Source organism: Marmota flaviventris, chromosome 3, assembly GCF_047511675.1.
Source record: "Marmota flaviventris isolate mMarFla1 chromosome 3, mMarFla1.hap1, whole genome shotgun sequence".
In the NCBI taxonomy this organism is placed as follows: Eukaryota; Metazoa; Chordata; class Mammalia; order Rodentia; family Sciuridae; genus Marmota; species Marmota flaviventris.
In genome coordinates, this window is record NC_092500.1 from 6,078,891 (window position 1) to 6,097,019 (window position 18,129).

Consider the following 18,129-nt stretch of genomic DNA (forward strand, 5'->3'; position numbering starts at 1 on the left):
GCCTTGCCTCTAGCTGGTGTGCATCTTAGCCTGACTCGGCCTCCTGCTTAGCACCACCGTGAGGCGAGGGATTTAGTAAAACAGTGGGTGCTCAGGTGGGTGCTGGGAAAATAAGAGCCACTGGCCTCGATGCCACTGTGAATCCCACAAACAAGAGGGCAGCTCCTTTAAACGTTAAAGCAAAAGCCGTTCCTTTTAGTCCTCAGAGTCTGAGTCAGTTGAACTCCCCCCAGGTATAAGCTGGGGTTCTGCCGGTTTTGTACCGTGAAGTACACCCCGAGCACCAGCGAGCTGGACAACATGTTCGTCCACCTCACCAACGTGGCCATCCAGAAGCACGGGGTGAGTGTCCTTCTGCTCCTGCTGCGTGGGCTGCTTTCCTGTGTCCGCAGGAGAGGACAGGTGGCCCACGGGTGGTGTGGAGGGTGCATCCTGGCCCGAGGCCCTGGCGCCAGGGGATGGGGGCCAAGTGCTTGCTTGGGGGAAGACAAGAGGGGGGCTCTGGGAGAGAGGAGGCCACAGGTGCAGGTCCCCCTTTCTAGTTCTGTGACCTTGGACAAGCACGTTCAACCTTAAGCCTTACTTAGTCTGTCACAATAAAAGGAAATAATAGTATTAAGAGGTTCCTTCTGCTACGATGAGGTCGTCGAGTCTCGTAGATCTGTCTGACGTTGGATTATAGGTTAGAAAATGCATCAAAATTGGGAGAGGAAGCCGGACGCGGTGGCACTCACCTGTCATCCCAGTAGATCAGGAGGCTGAGGCAGGAGGATCGCAAGTTCAAAGCCAGCCTCAGCAATGGCGAGGCACTAAGCAGCTCAGTGAGACTCTAAATAAAATGCAAAATAGAGATGGGGATGTGGCTCAGAGGTCGAGTGCCCCTGGGTTCAGTCCCTGTTACCAAAAATAAAAAATAAAAAGTAAAATAAGGGGAGGAGGGGTTGGAGTGGTGGCTCAGTGATAGAGCGCTCGCCTAGAGGCATTGGGTTCAATCCTTAGCACCACATAAAAATAAAATAAAGGTATTGTGTCCACCTACAACTAAAAAAAATGTTTAAATATTTCTTAAAAATAAGGGAAGAGTGGGGAGTGAAATCAAACTCCATGCCTGCATGATCTTGTCAAAATGCATCCAGCTACTGTGTATAAAGGTGCTCTAATAAAAAGCCAGTCCCTGTAATCCCAGTGATCAGAAGGCTGAAGGAGGAGGCTTGCGAGTTTGAGGCCAGTTTTAGCAATACAGCAAGATCCCCAGCAACTTAGCGAGATCCCATCTCAAAATTAAAATAATAATAGAAAGGGCTGTAGCTGTAGCTCAGGGGTAAGGTACGCCTGGGTTCAATCCCCAGTGCCACACACAAAAAAAGCCACACTCCACCTCGCCCGCTGAGCATCATGGCTCTGAGCCCTCCTGTGAGGCTGGTGGGGTTTGGTTTCACAGTTCTCAACCTCTTGCTTTGAAAGTGAAACCCCAGACTCATTACCTCCTGATGCCTTTGTGTCACCAGTGTAAGAGGGAAGCCCCTGGCTGTGGGACGAGCATCAGCCACTGGTCCCCAAAGCCAGTCCTAGGGAGGAGCGGTGGTGAGGTCAGGGAGGGAGCTTTGTTGTGGGTGTGGCTACTCCAGGAAGAACAGAGAGGTCTTGCGCCTGGGCTCTGTCTCCAGGGGCTGGTGGAGGGCAAGGGGAGCTAGGCTTGGGGTCTGCAGAGCTGGCACAGCAGGCCGTCCTGCTCCATCAGCTCAGGATCCACCGTAAGAGCTTTGTTGGCACCGAGAAGGTCACTGGTGTTTGGGGGTGGGGCTTCTAGTCCTCCTCATGAGGTGTTTATGGGTCAGACCTGCGTCCCTGGAATCCAGGTGACCGCAGGAGAGATGACTCAGGGGGCTCAGAGGGGAAAGAAAGTCCCCATGGCCAGGCGGAGCCGGGGGCACAGTGGGGTCAGCTAGGTCAGTGATGGAGCCTCCTTCAAAGGCCGGTGGTATGGGGGGAACGGATCGGCAGGGATGCGGGGACAGGAGTGCTGAGCCGGCTTCAGGAACCCTGGGGCTTGCTCCACCCCAGCCCAGGACGAAAGCTTGGGCACATGGCAGCCGCTCTGAGTCCATTACCCTGCTCATGAATCGAGGCCGCATTGGTGACACCGCAGGCTTGTTAGAGAATTACAAGTGCGGAGTTTTTTCTTTCTTTCTTTTTTTTTTTTTTTTCTTAGTTGTAGATAGACACAATGCCTTTATTTTTATTTATTTTTATGTGGTGCTAAGGATGGAACCCAGGGCCTTATGCGTGTGAGGCAGGTGCTCTGCCACTGAGCTACACCCCCAGCCCTGCTAATTTGTTTATTTTTTTATTTTGAGACAGGGCCTTGCTAAGTGATGTTGGCCCTGAATTTGCAGTCCTCCTGCCTCAGCCTCCCACGTCACTAGGATCACAGGCATGTGCCGTGCGCCCGGCCACGCATGGTGTTTTTGAGTGTAGGGCCTAGCACACATGTGTCTTGGCCTGGCTTTTCCAGGTGAGAGACTGAGGCAGAGATCTGCGGGCAGGAGGTGTGGGGCTCATCCTCAGGAGCAGCACGTGAAGCAGGGAGGTGGGCAAGGCCAGGGCACTGCCAGGGGAGCAAACGCAGCTGCAGCAGAGGCGCCAGCTGGCACCAGGTGGCGCTGTGGAGCTGGGTGCCCACCTAACTGTGCAGGAGCAGGGAGAGGGCCCACGCTGGCATCCGCCAGGCCCTGCCAGGCATGACCTTGGATGAGGCAGCTTCCTGGAGGGTCTCTGCCGGGGCAGGAGCGCTCTGGTCTTGAAGGGGGCCTGGGTGGCCCTCCACAACATGGGCTGTGAGGTCGGTTATGAGAATACTGTAGCGCTGGACTTTAGGAGGCTCAGAGCTCTGCCAGGCAGGGAACCCATCTGCCCACACCCAGAAGGCACTCGAATGACCTTGGAGGGACGAGAGAGCAGGTGGCTGGGTTCCTCAGGTGCATTGCTGGAAGGTGCCCTGTCCCCGTTTTCTGTCACTAGGAGGACTACAACCACATCCACGGGGGCAAGTGGACCGTGAGCAACCTGCGGCTGTACCTGGAGAGCACCCGCGGCAAGGAGGTGACCAGCAAGCTGTTTGACGAGATCCACTGGATCATCGTGCAGTCCCTGAAGGCTGTGGCGGTGAGTGCCAGGTTCAGGGGCCAGGTGGGCACCGGGATGAAGGCCCTCAGGAGCTGGCCGTGCTCACCACCGGGCTGCTCTTGTTGTTTTGCTAAAATACCCGCGTTCACGTCCTCATGTCTGCGGGTCAGCCAGAGGCCCCCTCAGGGCGTCGCTGCTCAGTGAGCTGCGTCCAGCTTCCCACGTGTGGCCACAGGCCCTGCATCCTTTGCGGCAGCCCAGGCGCCCCGACACCATCCTCGGCCCTCCCTGTGCCCACTGGCTCCGGGTGAATGTTTCTGTGGGAAGCGAGTGATGGAGGTGGACCCTCCTGTCTGGCTGCAGTCTCCGCTGCTCCATGAACATCTAGAGCTCACTTGCTCCTCCTCCGCCCTTCTGTTTGCTGCTTGTGTTGCTCTGAAGCAAGCGCGCACCTGCCCTGAGGGGGGAGAGGAAGAGTACTTAGAGCCCCTGGTGCTGGCCCTCACGTTCAGGGCTTCACAGATGGTATCTCTGAGGTGTCTGATCACCCCGACTTGACGCACGAGAAAACGGGGGCTCGAGCCCTAGAGCTAGAAAGCGGAGGGCCTGGCACTGGCTCAAGGCCCGGCAGTCCTCCACCTCACCAGTGAGGGTCGGGAGGCACCAGCCCACTGCCGAGGCCCTCACCGGAGACTGGGTCCCTCCACCTGGGCTCATGGTCTTGCTGCTGAGCTGGCCTCTGACGGGCCCTCCCCCACTCAGGTGTGGGACCGAGGACACGTAGCCATGGAAATTGTTGGAGGGTGCCGGCCACATCCTAGTCTTTTGTTTTTTTAGAGACAGAGAGAGAGAGGGAGAGAGAGATAATTTTAATATTTATTTTTTAGTTTTCGGCAGATACAACATCTTTGTTTGTATGTATGTGGTGCTGAGGATCGAACCCAGGCCGCACGCATGCCAGGCGAGCGCGCTACCGCTTGAGCCACATCCCCAGCCCCTCACATCCTAGTCTTTTAAGAAAGGTACTTTATAAATCTTCAGAAGTGGGGCTGGGGTTGTGGCTCGCGTATTCTGTCCACCTACAACTAAAAAACATATTAAAGAAAAATCTTCAGAAGCTTAAGAAATCAAGTTGAAGAGCCAAAGAACCACAGCCAGGCTGCAGCACGCGGCCCGCAGACCGAGGGCCTGGGGAGGAGCCCTGCCGCGAGCGCAGGTGTGTGAAGTCGCTGTGCCCAGAGGCTTGGGCTGAGCGTGGGGCGCGTCTGCAACCCTCCATTGGAGACCCCAGTGGAGACCTCCATGGAGACCCCCAGGGAGACCTCCTGGAGTGTGGGCCGCCCCCTCCTGCCTGTGCGGCTGGAAAGGCACTTCACAGAAGTCACCTGAAGAAGGCCTGAGACAGGAAAAGGTGACCTGGGGCCTTTCCAGGTCTAGAGTGATGTACTTCCTGCTCTCCAAGGAGCTCTGAGCGCTGTGCGGTTGATCGCGGGCTTCATCATTGGTTTGTGTTGACAATTCGGAGGAGAAAGACCCAGGAGCTGGGTCATTGCTGGCACTCGTCTTGGGGACCCAGTTCCACACCTTCCTGCTGCGTTGACAGAAGCCTGTCCCTCTGGCTCGGTGGCAGGTCGTGAGGGGGTGCTAGCTCAGCTGTGCTTTAAGCCTCGTACCTGCCTGTTCTGAGTCTGAGACTTACATCAGTGAGCTGAGCCAGACACCAGTGTCATGGGGCTTGTGAACAGTGCCCCGAGGTCACCTTACTGACCCAGAGGAGTTAGGTGCTATTATTTATTTTTAATATGTATTTTTCAATTGTAGTTGGATACAGTACCTTTATTTTATTTATTTATCTTTACGTGGTGCTGAGAATCGAACCCAGGACCTCGCACATGCTAGGTGAGTGCTCTACCGTTGAGCCACAACCCCAGCCAAGGTGCCATTATTTGTCTATTTATTTTCCCCTGGTGCCAGCGACTGAACTCAGGGTGGTTCTACCACTGAGCCACACCCCGGCCTTTTTTAGTTTTTGGTTTGGGGACAGGGTCTTGCTGAGTTGCTGAGGCTGGCCTTGGCTTTAGGGTCCTCCTGCCTTAGCTCCGAATGGCTGGGATTACAGGAATAATCCGGGGTGCGTCCTGGCCAAGCTGTCCTCTCAGTTGCTTCCAGCCACTGCAGACCCCCCTGGAGTGGTGGGGCTTTGAGGAAAGCTGGCTGGTTGACCAAGAAAGACTGCTGATGTCAGGATTCCACCAGGAAGCCACCCACTGCCGCCCAGCTTCCCTCCCTCAGTGAGTGAGGAGGGGTCCCAGGCTGGGTCCCCTGAGACTTTCCACTGAAATCAAGGGTTTTGTTTAAGCAGAGCCACTTGACACCAAGGGATGAAAAGGCCTCACCTGCTTGTCTCTGGGGTTCACTGATGGGGTGCACAAGAATCCCCTAAGGGCATGTGACACTACTGACCCTGGGCCACTCCTAGTGGGTGGTGTCCAGCGGGAGGACCCAGGAATCTGCACAGTGAGCAAGGAGCTGGGTTGGTTTGTTTTGTTTGTACTTAATCACTGAGCACCCCCCCTCCCCTTTTTAAGTGTCTTAAGGCCTTGCTAAGTTGCTGCTTCTGGTCTTGAATTTGTGATCCTCCTGCCTCAGCCTCCCAGTTTGCTGGGATTCCAGGCGTGCGCCACACCCAGCTGGGTTGTTTCTAACATTCTTGGAGTAGTTTAGGTGAGGGATGTGGAAGTGGAATGGGACTGATTGTCACAAGGACCCTGAGAAACTGTAAGCGAGTAGACTGACTCATCATTGGAAGCAGAGCTTCCTAGTGGGACACTCAGGTGGCGCAGGGCTGGGAGGAAGTGGAACCCTCTGGTGGCCAGCGTGTGTCTGTGCAGGCTGCGTGGGCCTTCTCCCCAGTGCCCAGGCTGGACTTGTGCGGCTCAGGACAGTCTCACGCTGGCGGACATTCAGGGCTGACCGTGGGGAGCTTCTGGCGAGCAGGATGTGGAGACAGTTATTGCTTCCCTGGTCCCTGTTGGGTGGAGGCAGGTTCCATCTCTAAGCCCCAGGAACAAAGGGAGGAGCCTGGTCACAGGAAGCCAGACTGTGGGAGGCCTGAGGTGTGACGCCAGCTGGGTAACTGCTCTCTCTTCCCCCGCAGCCGGTGATGAACAATGACAAGCACTGCTTCGAGTGCTACGGCTACGACATCATCATCGACGACAAGCTGAAGCCCTGGCTGATCGAGGTAACTGGGGACGCCTGCACTGGGCTCGCCTCACGCAGCCCGCCCTCAGGCTGCCCAGCATGCGCCCAGCGGCCCCGGCCAGCGTTCACCAGGCTGGGCAGGAGGACTGGGACAGAGGCTCGGGTTGGGCAGTCAGGAGTGCACCCCGGACCCATCTCTCCTCTGAGCCCCAGCTGGGAGTGCGGTGGGGCTGGGGTCCCTCTCCAGATGAGCGCAGAGCTTGGTGACCGGGACCCTCAAGCCTCGGGAGCTTCAAGGCTGTTGGTGCTCCAGCAGCCCTGCACCCTGACCCTTGAGTCCTCGTGGGGGCCGCTCCTCTCCAGAGAGGGGGCTCCAAACCACGAAGCGCTCTGTCAGCAGGAGCCTGCTGTCCAGAGGTCAGGGAAGCTCTCGCTCTTCCTGGGCCTGTAGGAAGGCAGTTTGGAAGTGGGTTGATCTGTCTGTTCCCAGGAGTAGGGAGGACTCATGGTGGCTGTGCCAGGGACGCAGGGGTACATGCGCCCTGCTGTGCAGAGGGCCCTTTCCTGGTGACAGGCCACGCTGCACAGCAGGCCTGAGCTTCCTGCTCACCTTGCCCAGGTGCTGAGCCGGCTCTGAGCATGCTGTGGGAATGAAAGCGTCCAGCTCTGTGCTCTGCGGGTTCTTGGCCACGTTTCGCTCAGAGGGTCTCCTCACCAGGCTCCTGTGGAGGTGGAGCTCAGGCCAGGAAGCCCTGGGTCCTCCTGAGTCGTGGGGCGGGGCTGGGGGTTAGGAAAGTCAGAGACCCCCCAGCGGCTGTTGGAAGAGCCCAGATTCCTGTGCACAGGCTGGCTGTGTTCCGGGGTTTTCCAGGGACCTCACTTGCTCTGCTGCCAAAGCTCTGTGTGTTGGGGGCGGTGGGGGGGTAGGGGGTAGGAGTATAACGTGTGCTTTTTTCCTGCATCTTAAACGGAGTATCTTGAATGGGAGCCAAGCTTTCCTTGATGCGCTAGGATCCTAAATGTAGCCATTTTTTTCTGTTTCATATGTATGTGTGGCACTGGGATTTGAGCCCAGGGGTGCTCTACCATTGAGCCACACCCCCAGCCCTTTTTAATTTCTTTTTCTTTTTTTTTTTTTTTTTTGAGACAGAGAGTTGCCCAGGCTGGCCTCAAGCTTGCGACTCTCCTGCCTCAGCCTCCCTCGTAGCTGGAATTAATAGGCATGTACCACCATATCCAGCTGGACCATTATTTATTTCTTTTCTTTTAAAAATTATTGATTAATTGATTTTTTTTTAATATTTATTTTTTAGTTCTCGGCGGACACAACATCTTTGTTTGTATGTGGTGCTGAGGATAGAACCCAGGCCACACGCATGCCAGGCGAGCGCGCTACCGCTTGAGCCACATCCTCAGCCCATGATTTTTATTATTTATTTATTTGTACTAGGAATTGAAGCCAGGGGCACTCAACTACTGAGCCACATCTCCAGCCCTTTTTTAAATATATTTTATTTAGAGTCAGGGTCTTGCTAAGTTGCTTAGGGCCTTGCTTTTCCTAAGGCTGGCTTTGAACTTGAGATCCTCCTGCCTCAGCCTCGAGAGCTGCTGGGATTACAGGCCTGTGCCACCGCGCCCAGCTTATTTTTAATTTTTTTTTTTGATTTGGGCACTGAACCCAGGGGCACTTAAAACACTGAGCCACATCCCCAGTCCTATTTATTTTTGGAGACAGTGTCTTACTGGGTTGTGGCTCAGTGGTAGAGCACTTAGCTGGTATGTGAGACAGGGTCTCACTAAGTTGCTGAGGCTGCTTTGAACTTTTGATCCTCCTGCCTCAGCCTCCTGAGCCACTGGGATTATAGGCATACACCTCTGTCCCCAGCCTACAGTGGTAATTTTAAAGGCAGCTGAGATACCAGGATTCCTGATAGTATCTACAGTAGACCCCCTGCCAGCCACGCAGGTCCTGTGCCCCTCCAGCCTGTGACCTCCTGGAGGGGATGGGCCAGCTGCTCTCTGACTGGGAGAAACCTGACTCATCACAGGTCTGCTGCCTCTGTCCCCCAGGGCCTGGGGGCTAACCAAGGTCATTAGAACCACACCTAAAATAGGAGTAAATCGGCTGTGAGCTGAGGCTGGGTCTCTCCAGGGGTGAACGTCTGCATTTCACCTGTGGGGTTTGGGGCTTGCCTCAGTGCTCAGAGGTTTTGGGGGACCCGCTCCTGTGTGTCAGTGGGTCCCCACTGGAGTCAGAGTGCTGCTTCCTGGTGAGGTGTGGCTCTTTTATAAAAAAGGAAGGTCTTTCCTTTACCTCAAACCCCACCCTGCTGTGTGGTCAGGGTCCTCTGGGCCATTGATCTGGTTCTGGGTGGCTTTTGGTACTTAGGACATAGCAGAGTGTGATCTGAGGTGACATAAAGTTATATTTATGCTGACCCCAGGGTTTTATGGGTGTGATAGCTGATTTGAGGATTCTAATCCTAATCAGTTCTGCTTTATCTAACAGCTAATAAAATTAGATTACAAAATGTTCCCCGTACAAGACGGGAACATTAAATAATGTTAGTGAAGCATCATAAAGTCATATTCAGTCATGACGGCCACCTAAACCGGGTGGCAGCCGTGTCCTCTCCTGCGGGCCTGGAGGAGCGAGGGCACGGTGCAGACTGTGGTTTTCCTCTCTTAGGTAAACGCGTCCCCATCCCTCACCTCCAGCACTGCCAACGATCGAATCCTCAAGTACAACCTCATTAACGACACCCTCAACATCGCCGTCCCCAACGGCGAAATCCCAGACTGCAAATGGAACAAGTCCCCTCCAAAGGAAGTTCTTGGGAATTACGAAATTCTGTAAGTCGCGTGTGGCCCTGCAGTCGTCCCCTGAGGTGTGCCAAGGCCCCGCGTGGGTGTCGGAGGCAGACTGTCTCATTCGCGATGCCGCGGCGGGGCTCACGGCCGAGCAGGAAAGCTAGGCTGGTGTTCTGCTCAGGCACTGGGGGCTCTGGGACAGCTGGGAGCAGGGTGGACCTGGCCCTGGGCGCCCCCTCAGGGCTGTGTGATGCCGAGGAGCTCCTGTCCATGGGCACCTCGTCAACTGGAGCCAGGAGCCATCCTGCAGCTGGAGGGAGCTGCCTCTCGTGGCCGGCCTCCGAGGGCTCGCCGCGCGCTCCACACGCTCCTTCCCACGCCCTCCCAGCCCCTGAGGAGAGGAGTCCCCCTGAAGTGGTCCCCTCATGCTGTGACATGAAAAGATGGACCCGGCACTGCATGGAGGTTGCTGAGGATGGATGGAGAGTCTAGAAGCGCAGCAGAATGGGCCCTGGCCAGGGCCGCTTTGGATTGGCAGCGTGGGAACCAAGGGTGGTGTGAGATGACAGATGTCAGCTGCAGGGGACCCCCACGGGCTCAGATCTGTGGCTCTGCAATGGGAGCTGTAGGGTGGGGACAATATGAGGGGGGTCTGCCAGGAGCACCAGGGCCTAGGGGTCCCCCTTCGGTCCTGCTCAGGGTGGCAGGGAGGCTGGTGGGTTGGGAACACATGGGTGGGCTCTGTGCCCCTCCAGCCTGTGACCTCCTTGAGGGGATGGGCCAGCTGCTCCACGTCCAGGCCGAGGAGCAGAGGTAAGGCCCCTGCTTTTAGTTGTAGAGAAGAAGAAGGTCACCCGTCTGTTGAGCCACCCTCTTCCCCCAGCTATGAGGTGGCACGGGCTCCTGTGTGGAGGCAGTCCTAGCTCCTGCCCAGGACCTGCAGGTGTCCGTTATGGCCCGGCTGCTGAGCAGGGCCGGTGCAGAGTGGAGAGAAGGGCTCTGTGGCAAGAGGGGCTTCTGTCCCCAACGTCTGCCCTGTCCCCGCGCCAGGCCCTGTGCTGCATGTTGCCAGTGCTCACGGCCACCTTTCAGTGTGAAGAGCGGGAGGCTGGCAGCATAGGTTCATATGCCAGGGTCACACTGGGGCTGCCCAGAAACAGGTGTTCTTGCTGCCCCCAGATTGTCCCCTGCCTGGCACCACAACGCCAGCCTTGTGCATCTGCCCCCAAGAGTCTGTCTGAGCTGCCAGCTCTGGTTCCACAGCCTTTAAAAACACCCCTCGCACCCCAAAAAAATACATTTAGAACCCAGACAGTAGCCAGGTGCGGCGGCGCAAACCTGAAATCCCCGTGACGTGACGTGATGTGACGGGGAAGACTGAGGTAGGGAGATCGCAAGTTCAAGGCCAGCCTCAGCAATCGAGCAGACCCTGCCTCAACCAAAACATAAAAAGTAGCTCAAGGGCAGAGTGCAAGATCCTGGACTCCATCCTGTACCGCAAAACAAACAAACAATGGTAACTGTTCTGCCTGTCAAAACCCAGAAGAGAGGCTTTTGAATAGGAAGGGCCATAGACACCGCCTGGCTCTGTCTGGGTTCCGTTTGCTCCCCAGGTGCCACAGCTCTTGGGGGACAGCGCCTGGTCCCAGCCGCTCGCCAGCCAGGTGTGCTCAGTTGCTGTAGTTTTCAGGCCGCGTGGCACAGGCTTCCATCCTCATGGGCCGAGTGTGGTCCTGTCCACTCCTTCAGCAGTTCTGCCCACCCGCCTTGCCAAGTGCTAGGGGTGGCCAGGAGACACAGGAAGCGTCACTGCAGCCCTCAGTCAGTGATGCAGATGCCCAGCAAGCCATAGGGTGGTAGCCTGTGGATGGGGTGTCTGGGGGCCGTAGCAGTCTCCAGGGACAGGGGTGCTGGCCCTGTGCAGAGGGGCTCCCTTACCAGGCTGGGAGGAGAGGAGCACCTGGTGGGGTGTCCTGCTGTCCTACCCCAGCGCAGAGTGGGCCCTGTGGAGTCTGCCATGTGGGGAGCAGGGGTGCCCGGGCCTCTCCCTCCCTGCACAACCGCCCCGTCTGCCACCAGGAGCACAGCGCAGGCGTCCTTCCACCCAAGCGTTTCTGAGACAGACCCCCTGCACCCGCGGATTCTGGTTCTGGGAATGACCCTGAGGCAGAAGCACGCCCTTGGCCAGGAGCCCGCAGAATGCAGCCTGCAGCAGACCGGCCCCCTTGGCCCTTTTTGGGGTGGTGCAGAGTCCACAGATGACCGAGGGTCCGCGGGCAGGACGCACTTAACCACGAGCGGCGGCAGGAGGAAGCTCTGCGTTAGGGATACGGAGTCCTGGGTGACACCCCAGCTCTGCCACGGCCTGGGTCTGAGCTAGAGAGTAGTGGGCAGTCATGGGAGGGGTGGGCAGCATCTCTCCACCTGAGGGACCTTGGAGGGGCCCCACTGCGGCAGAAGGGCAGGGACTTGCTCTGATGCCGTTTGGCACAGGGCACCCAGGCTCCGTCCAGCTCCTACAGACGCCAGGCGCTTTCCCGCCCCACTCACGCCGCTCGCCCTGGCACTGCCCGTGCTGGTGAGCGTTGGAAACCAGGCGGCGAGGACCTGGAGGGGCATAAGAGGTCCTGCTGGAGGTGTGCGCCTGAGCTGGTCCCCTCCTGTCAGCCTCTGGCCCCTACCAGGGGTGCTGGACAGAGGGTTTGGAGACGCGGGGCCTCCCGTCACTGCACGGGGCTAACCTGTGGTGTCTCATTTGTGTTCATTGCCAGCATCTGTCTGGGGACCTGTTAAAATGTCCACTGCAGGGTGGGACAGGGCCCTGTCCTCAGTAGCAGTTGAACCGCGTGGTCCTCGAGGCTGTGGCCTGTGGGCAGCGGGGCTGGAGCTGGGCGAGGTGGGACTGGGGTCAGGGGTCAGGCCTGCTGCTTCCCGGTGACATGTGTGCAGAGCCCGCTGTGATCCTGGAGATGGTCTGTTTCCAGGTACGACGAGGAGCTGGCCCAGGGCGATGGGGCCGACCGGGAGCTCAGAAGTCGACCGGGGCAGCCCCTGGGGCCCAGGGCAGGCCGCACAAGAGACTCAGGACGATCCGTCCTCTCCACCTGGAAGTGACCACCAGCAAGAAGGAAGCCCCGCTGGGCCTTGTCAAGACGACCCCCTTCCCAGACCCCACTGAAGGCCTAAGACCTATTTTGGAATTTCCTTTTTTCTAGAGTCCTCTTTCCTGAGCCTGTAAATAATAAAGCACTTATTTGGAAGGTCAAGGTGTCTGTTTCATGAGGGCAAAAGAACTGGCATGGACGTGTGGAACTAGCCCTTTTGACAAACAGTAAGAGTGCAGCTGGGACTCAGCTGGTTATGACAGTTATGAGGCGGGTGATGTTGCAGCCCTCACCAGAGACTCCAGAGGCCGAGGCAGGAGGACTGCAGGCTCGAGGCCAGCCTCAGCAACTCAGGTTAGCAATACCTGTCTCAAAAAACAGAAAGGCCTGGGGGTGTCGCTCAGGGTAGAGTGCACCTGGCTCAATCCTCAGTACAAAACCCCACTACAGACGAGTTGGAAGGCCACCCTTATCACCTCCCCGAGTGGCGCTGCGCCCAGGGAGCCCCGGGTCCCGCCACACGGCAGCTTCAGCTTCGTTCCTTTCACCTTTGGAGGCGACCATCATTTGCAGAGGCCTTGGTCAGGGTGCTCTCAGGAGAGACCTGTTTCTGTCACCCCAGGTTTGGAGACCAGCACAGACCGTTCCCGCTAATGGCTTCTGTGGCGCCAGCATCTGGGTTCCTGAGTACTGTTGGCAGCCATCAGCGGGGACGGGCCACGTGACGTCCATGGAGCCTCCCCAGACTCCAGGGTCTTAAGGAGAAACAGGGAAGGACCTGAGCCCACCTGGGAGACTGACGGACGGATGCATCGATGGCTCCGGAGGTGGGAGGGGTTCTTTAAGAGCCCTGTTCTCAGGGTCCCATCCCACCCTTGGACTAACTGAGTCACTATCTTGAAAGCTCCGCCTCCCTCTGTTCCCAGGTCAGGGGCGGGGCTTGGGGTTTGTTCTCAGGGCACTGTGCCGGGTCCTGGGTCCCTGGGTCGGGCTGACTGAGAGCCCCCAGGCCACCCCGGACAGCATAGGCGTCCTTCCTCGTGTGAGTGAAAGGGGGTTAAGCTGGGAGGGGTGGCACAGGCCTGTAATCCCAGAGGCTGGGGAGGCTGAGCCAGGAGGATTGCAAGTTTGAGGCCAGCTTGAGCAACTGAGTGAGTCCTGTCTCAACAAAATAAAAATGGCTGGGGACATGTTCCAGTGGTGGAAGCACCCGTGGATTTGATCCCTAGCACCAAAAGAGGGGAGTTCATTGTTTTGCTTCAGAAATGCAGTGTGGGCCGCGCCGCGGTTAACCTCCCCACCCGCTGCTTCTCCCTGCTGCTTCTGACCTGGGGGAAGGTGGACTCCGGGTGCTGACCTCGGTCTCCTCTCTGATGACGAGGGTGGCCCGGGCAGCTAGAAGAGAGTGCTAGTTGCTGATGGCTGTTGCTGGGTGAGAGGCGCGGCTGGGGTCTGCGTCAGACATTGGCTGTCCCACGAGTGACCAGATGTTTCCTCTGCACAGTGCCCAGCACACAGCTGGGGACCGTGCGGTGTCCTCGGCCTCAGGAGCGTGTGAGCTGGGGTCAGTGCTGCTTGTCACCCGGCCCAGCTCCGGCAGTGACTCTCTTGGCCCAGGATGACAGCCTGTTTTCTGCCACCACCCTCCCTCTATTTCCCTTCCTGATGGGCTGGGCCCGGGCCCAGGGCGGCACCAGCTGGTCATTTTCTCCGTTTCTGACGGGTCGGGCCTCTCCCAGGCTCAGCTCCTCGCGCGCCTGCTCCCAGCATGGCTTGGGCTGCCGCCTGAGCCCTGGGCAGCCTCCTCACCGAGTCCCCGCTCCCCCCGACGCCTGGGCCACTGCTGGAGGGCCCACCGTCCCAGCCCACGCCCCATCCCATCTTAGGGCTCCACCCCGAGTCCACGGGCTTTTTCTGTCCTGCGGCCTTTTGTCCCAGGCCCGTGGTCCTTTAGCTCCACCAGCTCCTGTGCTGGGGAGGGTGGAGGCCGCCCGGCCCTGGGCTCCTGCCCTTCACTTGCCAAAAACTTCCTCTCTGTGCACTGTCCTCCAGCCCCACCCTCCCTGGACCCTTCTCTAGAGGTCATCCTTCCCCCAGGTGGGTGGTGAGCTCCCTCTAGGTGCCACTTCCACTCTGCGGCCTCCTGCCCGCCCCGCATCAGCTGATCCCGGGGTCAGGCGGGATCTGCTGCAGGGACTGCCCGGCCCTCTCTTCACTGCTCTCAGCCGCGGCCGTGAATTCAGGGGAGAAACTGGATGAGGGGCGATGGGGATGAAGAAAAGACAGACACACAGAGAAAGCTGGGCCAGGTGGACAGCCAAGCTCTGATGGAGCTCCACTGACCCAAAGCTAGCTCAGCACGTTCATTATGGGGGTTTCATTAAAAGGTTCTTTGTGGGAAAGTTTCAGCAAAACAGACAACATGAAGGACGTGGGCCTGGCGAGACATTAGGGTCACCTTGTTATGCTCAGAATTCTCCATTCCCGGGAGTTGGTGACTGAGCCCAAGGTTCCGACTGGTACAGCTGCCCGCCTTCACACCTAGCCGCCTCTGGCCAGACATCACCATAGCAACGGGGCCACCTTAACCTGCACCTTTGCACAGGCAGTTCCCAGCGCAAAAGCAGCCATGAGGGAGTCAGACCATGATTCAAATCACCACTCTCCACCGGGACCCTGGGCAGCTCCCCGCCAGGGCTGGAGCCAAGGCCCGGCACCCTGGACCCTGGGCACCCATACCCAGGCACCCACAGGTGTTCACTATGTCATTTAACATGAGCTGTGCCCAAATGGAGCACCCTGGGGGTTTTCAGGACCCTCTGTGAGCCAGTAAGAGCACATTGGCTTTGTTTCCTGTTTCTCGGAGGATGGGCCCCGAGCTGCAGGCCGGCTCTAGGAGACCATGTTTGTAAAGGAAGATATGCTCGGTCTTCTCTGGTTTCATTCCAGCTACAAATGCTTTAAAGTCAAACTCGGCCTTCTTCTCTATTTGTGGGATGAAGTGTTGCCAGCTTTAGAACAGAAAATGAAGCCCATCATGCAATTAACATCTGTTCTGTGTTATTTGGTCCTGGGGATTGAACCCAAAGGCCATTAACCACTGAGCCACATCCCCATGCCCTTTTTAACTTTTTAAATAAGTTGTTTAGGGCCTTGCTTAGTGGCTGAGGCTGGCCTCAAGCTTGCAGTCCCCCTATCTCTGCCAAGCCTCTGGGATGGCAGGCGTGTGTCACCACACCTGGCCCCATGAAGATCTTTGTAAACGGGACAATGCCATTCTCCCTGTTTGTTCCCCAGGAGCAAGTTCAAGTTCTACCTCACGCTTGCTCCTGGTGTGGGTCCTGGTGTAGCTGTTGGGCTGTTTGCAGGAGCCAGCTGGGGACTGCAGTGTCCCCTACAGGCAGCCACAGGCTTCCCCTGCCTGCCATATGTGCCCCGCAACACGTGTTTACTACCTTGATTTTCTTATATAAAATGCCTCAGGTTGTCCCAGCCAAAGTCTGAGTGCTCTTCCTGGGACTTCAAGTAGATCTTTTCAGACGGTGGTGAATTTTTGAGGGGCGTAGGGTGTGAAGCTGCACTCGGAAGGGCTTTGCAGGTGGCCTGGCAGAGTGGCCTGGCTGCTGTGCAGCCCTGTCATCAGCAGCCCCTTCTAGGCACAGGGACAAGGATTCAGTCTCCTAGACACCACGTACCGTACCTCCAACAGCCACGTCACCAGCCTCCTCATCGACAGCCCTGCTGCATGGGGCAGGGCGGGGGGACACTACACATTAGAAGGGCAGGAGGGTGGGCCTGCACAGCTGTGGAGCCCCATCACCAGGCTGGGAAGCTGGCCCACAGGATCTGATTCTGCAGGGGCATCACCTTCAGGCCCTTGGTGACGTCAGGCTGCGGTGTAGGTGTGTGGTTTAAGAGGTTCCCCCTCCCCAAGACTCCTGTTCACTCAGACCCCAGAATGTGACCTTGAGAGAGGGTCTTTGCACATTAGATCGTTAACCCCCGTCATTTGCTCCAGCCCACAGGAAACCCCCGGGGTCAGCAGAGAGGATCCAGGGGGTCCTCCTCCCCCAGCTGGCCCTGGATGACAGCTGGGAGCCTGCCCACTGCCTCCTTCCTGCAGGGGCCCCCCGCAGCACTGTGGTCACCTGCACTGTGCTGTCCACCTCTCCCAGTGCCAGGCTTCCACTTCCTCCCAGCCCCACTGTGTGGGTAGGCAGTGTCCCCAGATCGCTGCTATTGTGTCCCTGCACCTGGTACAAGTCCCTTGGAGCCTTGGTGTCTGATTTCAGGGCCTTCTCAGGACTTCCCTCTCCCTCACCTCTTAATCCATTGTCTTGGTTTCAGCCACTGAATGCTGTCCCCTATGTCACCCTGCCCCCATTCCTCCCAGTTCCTCTCCCAGAGCTGCGGCCTTCCTCCCCGCCCTGGAGCTGCTTCTCTGAAGGGATCACCTGATGGCCGGTCCTGTGCTTCCGGACTCCTCCTGGCTCTCGGGGTTCTCAAGGGGGTGGAGGCAGCGGGGGCTGGTGGCAGGCACCCAGGGAGCTCTCCAGGACAGGGCTGGGGGGGAGACGCCTGGGCTCCCTCCTGCTGGACATCCCTCCTCCTGTGGCCACGGACTCTGCAGGCCCGAGCCCCTGTAGCCTGCACTTCTGGGCTGATTTTCATTCCGGCTGGACCGGCTCTCTAGGCTGCTCAGGCCGCTGGGCACAGTGCCCAGGTGGGCCTCGTGGCTGGGCCTCAGAGCAGGGCCTCTCGGGGAGGAGGGCCAGGCCTGCCGGGTTCACCTCTGTCTCAGTTGTCCTGACGCGTCCAGACAGTCGGGTGGTGAGGGGTGAGGAAGGGACACGGTTCCAGCAGGGGAGACCTCCCACTGGAAGCCCTGGCTCTGACGTGGTCCCCAAATGACAGAAAGCAGCGCTGAGGACCATGAGCAGGCCTGACCCTCGTGTCATGGTGTCCTCCTGCTGAACATTAAAAAAAGGCACAAAACATTAACAGACAAGAGCAAGACCCCCCAGGGCCCTGCATGACACTGTCCAAGCCGCAGGGTGCTCCCCCCCCAGCAGGCTCTGGCCCTGGGCTGTCCTGGGACAAGGCTTATCCTAGGCTACCAGAGAACTCTCCCCTCCCACAAGACTCTGCCCAGAGCACCGCCCTGGCATTAGTGTCCCCAAACTCCCCAACAAAACACCACCTAGCAGGAGAGCCACAGGACCTTGCCCTGGGGGTATTTTTTGGCCCCCACTGGTTCAGACCTTCACTGGGCAGAGGGGAAGCTGGCCCGGAAAAGGGCTGTGACTCCCCAGAGTCACACAGCTAGGGAAGGGCAGTGTGACTGCCATGTGCTACCTCTGTACGGGAAGGTCAAAGACAGGCTGAGGCTGAGCTCCCAGTGACCACCCAGCAATACCCAGGGGTGAAGATGGACAAATAGTGGTGCTCACTGGCCGTATACGATCTGGGAAAGCAGAAGTGCTCAAGGAAGCGCCCAGGGAGTATTGACACAGACAGAATCAGGCAGCAGAAGACCAGGACCCTCTCTCTGCCCTGCAGCTTGCTGGCTGTGTGACTATCAGCAAGTTACTGAGCCTCTCTGAGCTGTGCTTTCTCATCTGCCTGGTGGAGATTATAACCTGAGCCCCACCTGCCTTACACGGTCATCCTGAGGAAGGGAAGATAAAGGCTGCAGAAAGGCCTTCTTTGGGGGGAGGGGGGAGTACCAGGAATGGAACCCAGGGGCACTTTATACTGAGCTACATCCCTAGCCTTTTTATTTTGTTTATTTTGAGAAAGGGTCTCACTAATGATCCTGCTTCCCAGAAGGTTGAAGTATAACCCCAGAGAAGCTTTATTGAAAGGCTAGAAGAGACTTCAACCT

The 18,129-nt window shown here is 57.7% G+C and overlaps 1 protein-coding gene across 6 annotated transcripts in view; it reads left to right on the plus strand.

The window, feature by feature from the left end:
• Positions 1-12,407, plus strand: part of Ttll1 (TTL family tubulin polyglutamylase complex subunit L1) — a 28,867-nt gene extending 16,460 nt beyond the window's left edge. For 4 of the 6 annotated variants that reach the window (XM_071609414.1, XM_027954604.2, XM_027954605.2 and 1 more), the window contains 5 exons: positions 234-342; positions 3,022-3,165; positions 6,284-6,370; positions 9,020-9,183; positions 11,221-12,117. In XM_071609414.1, coding sequence (XP_071465515.1) covers positions 234-342; positions 3,022-3,165; positions 6,284-6,370; positions 9,020-9,183; positions 11,221-11,521 — 805 coding nt within the window. In that variant the 3' untranslated portion in view covers positions 11,522-12,117. The other 2 variants (XM_071609416.1, XM_027954606.2) reach the window with 2 other exon arrangements.
• Positions 12,408-18,129: the final 5,722 nt, after the last annotated feature.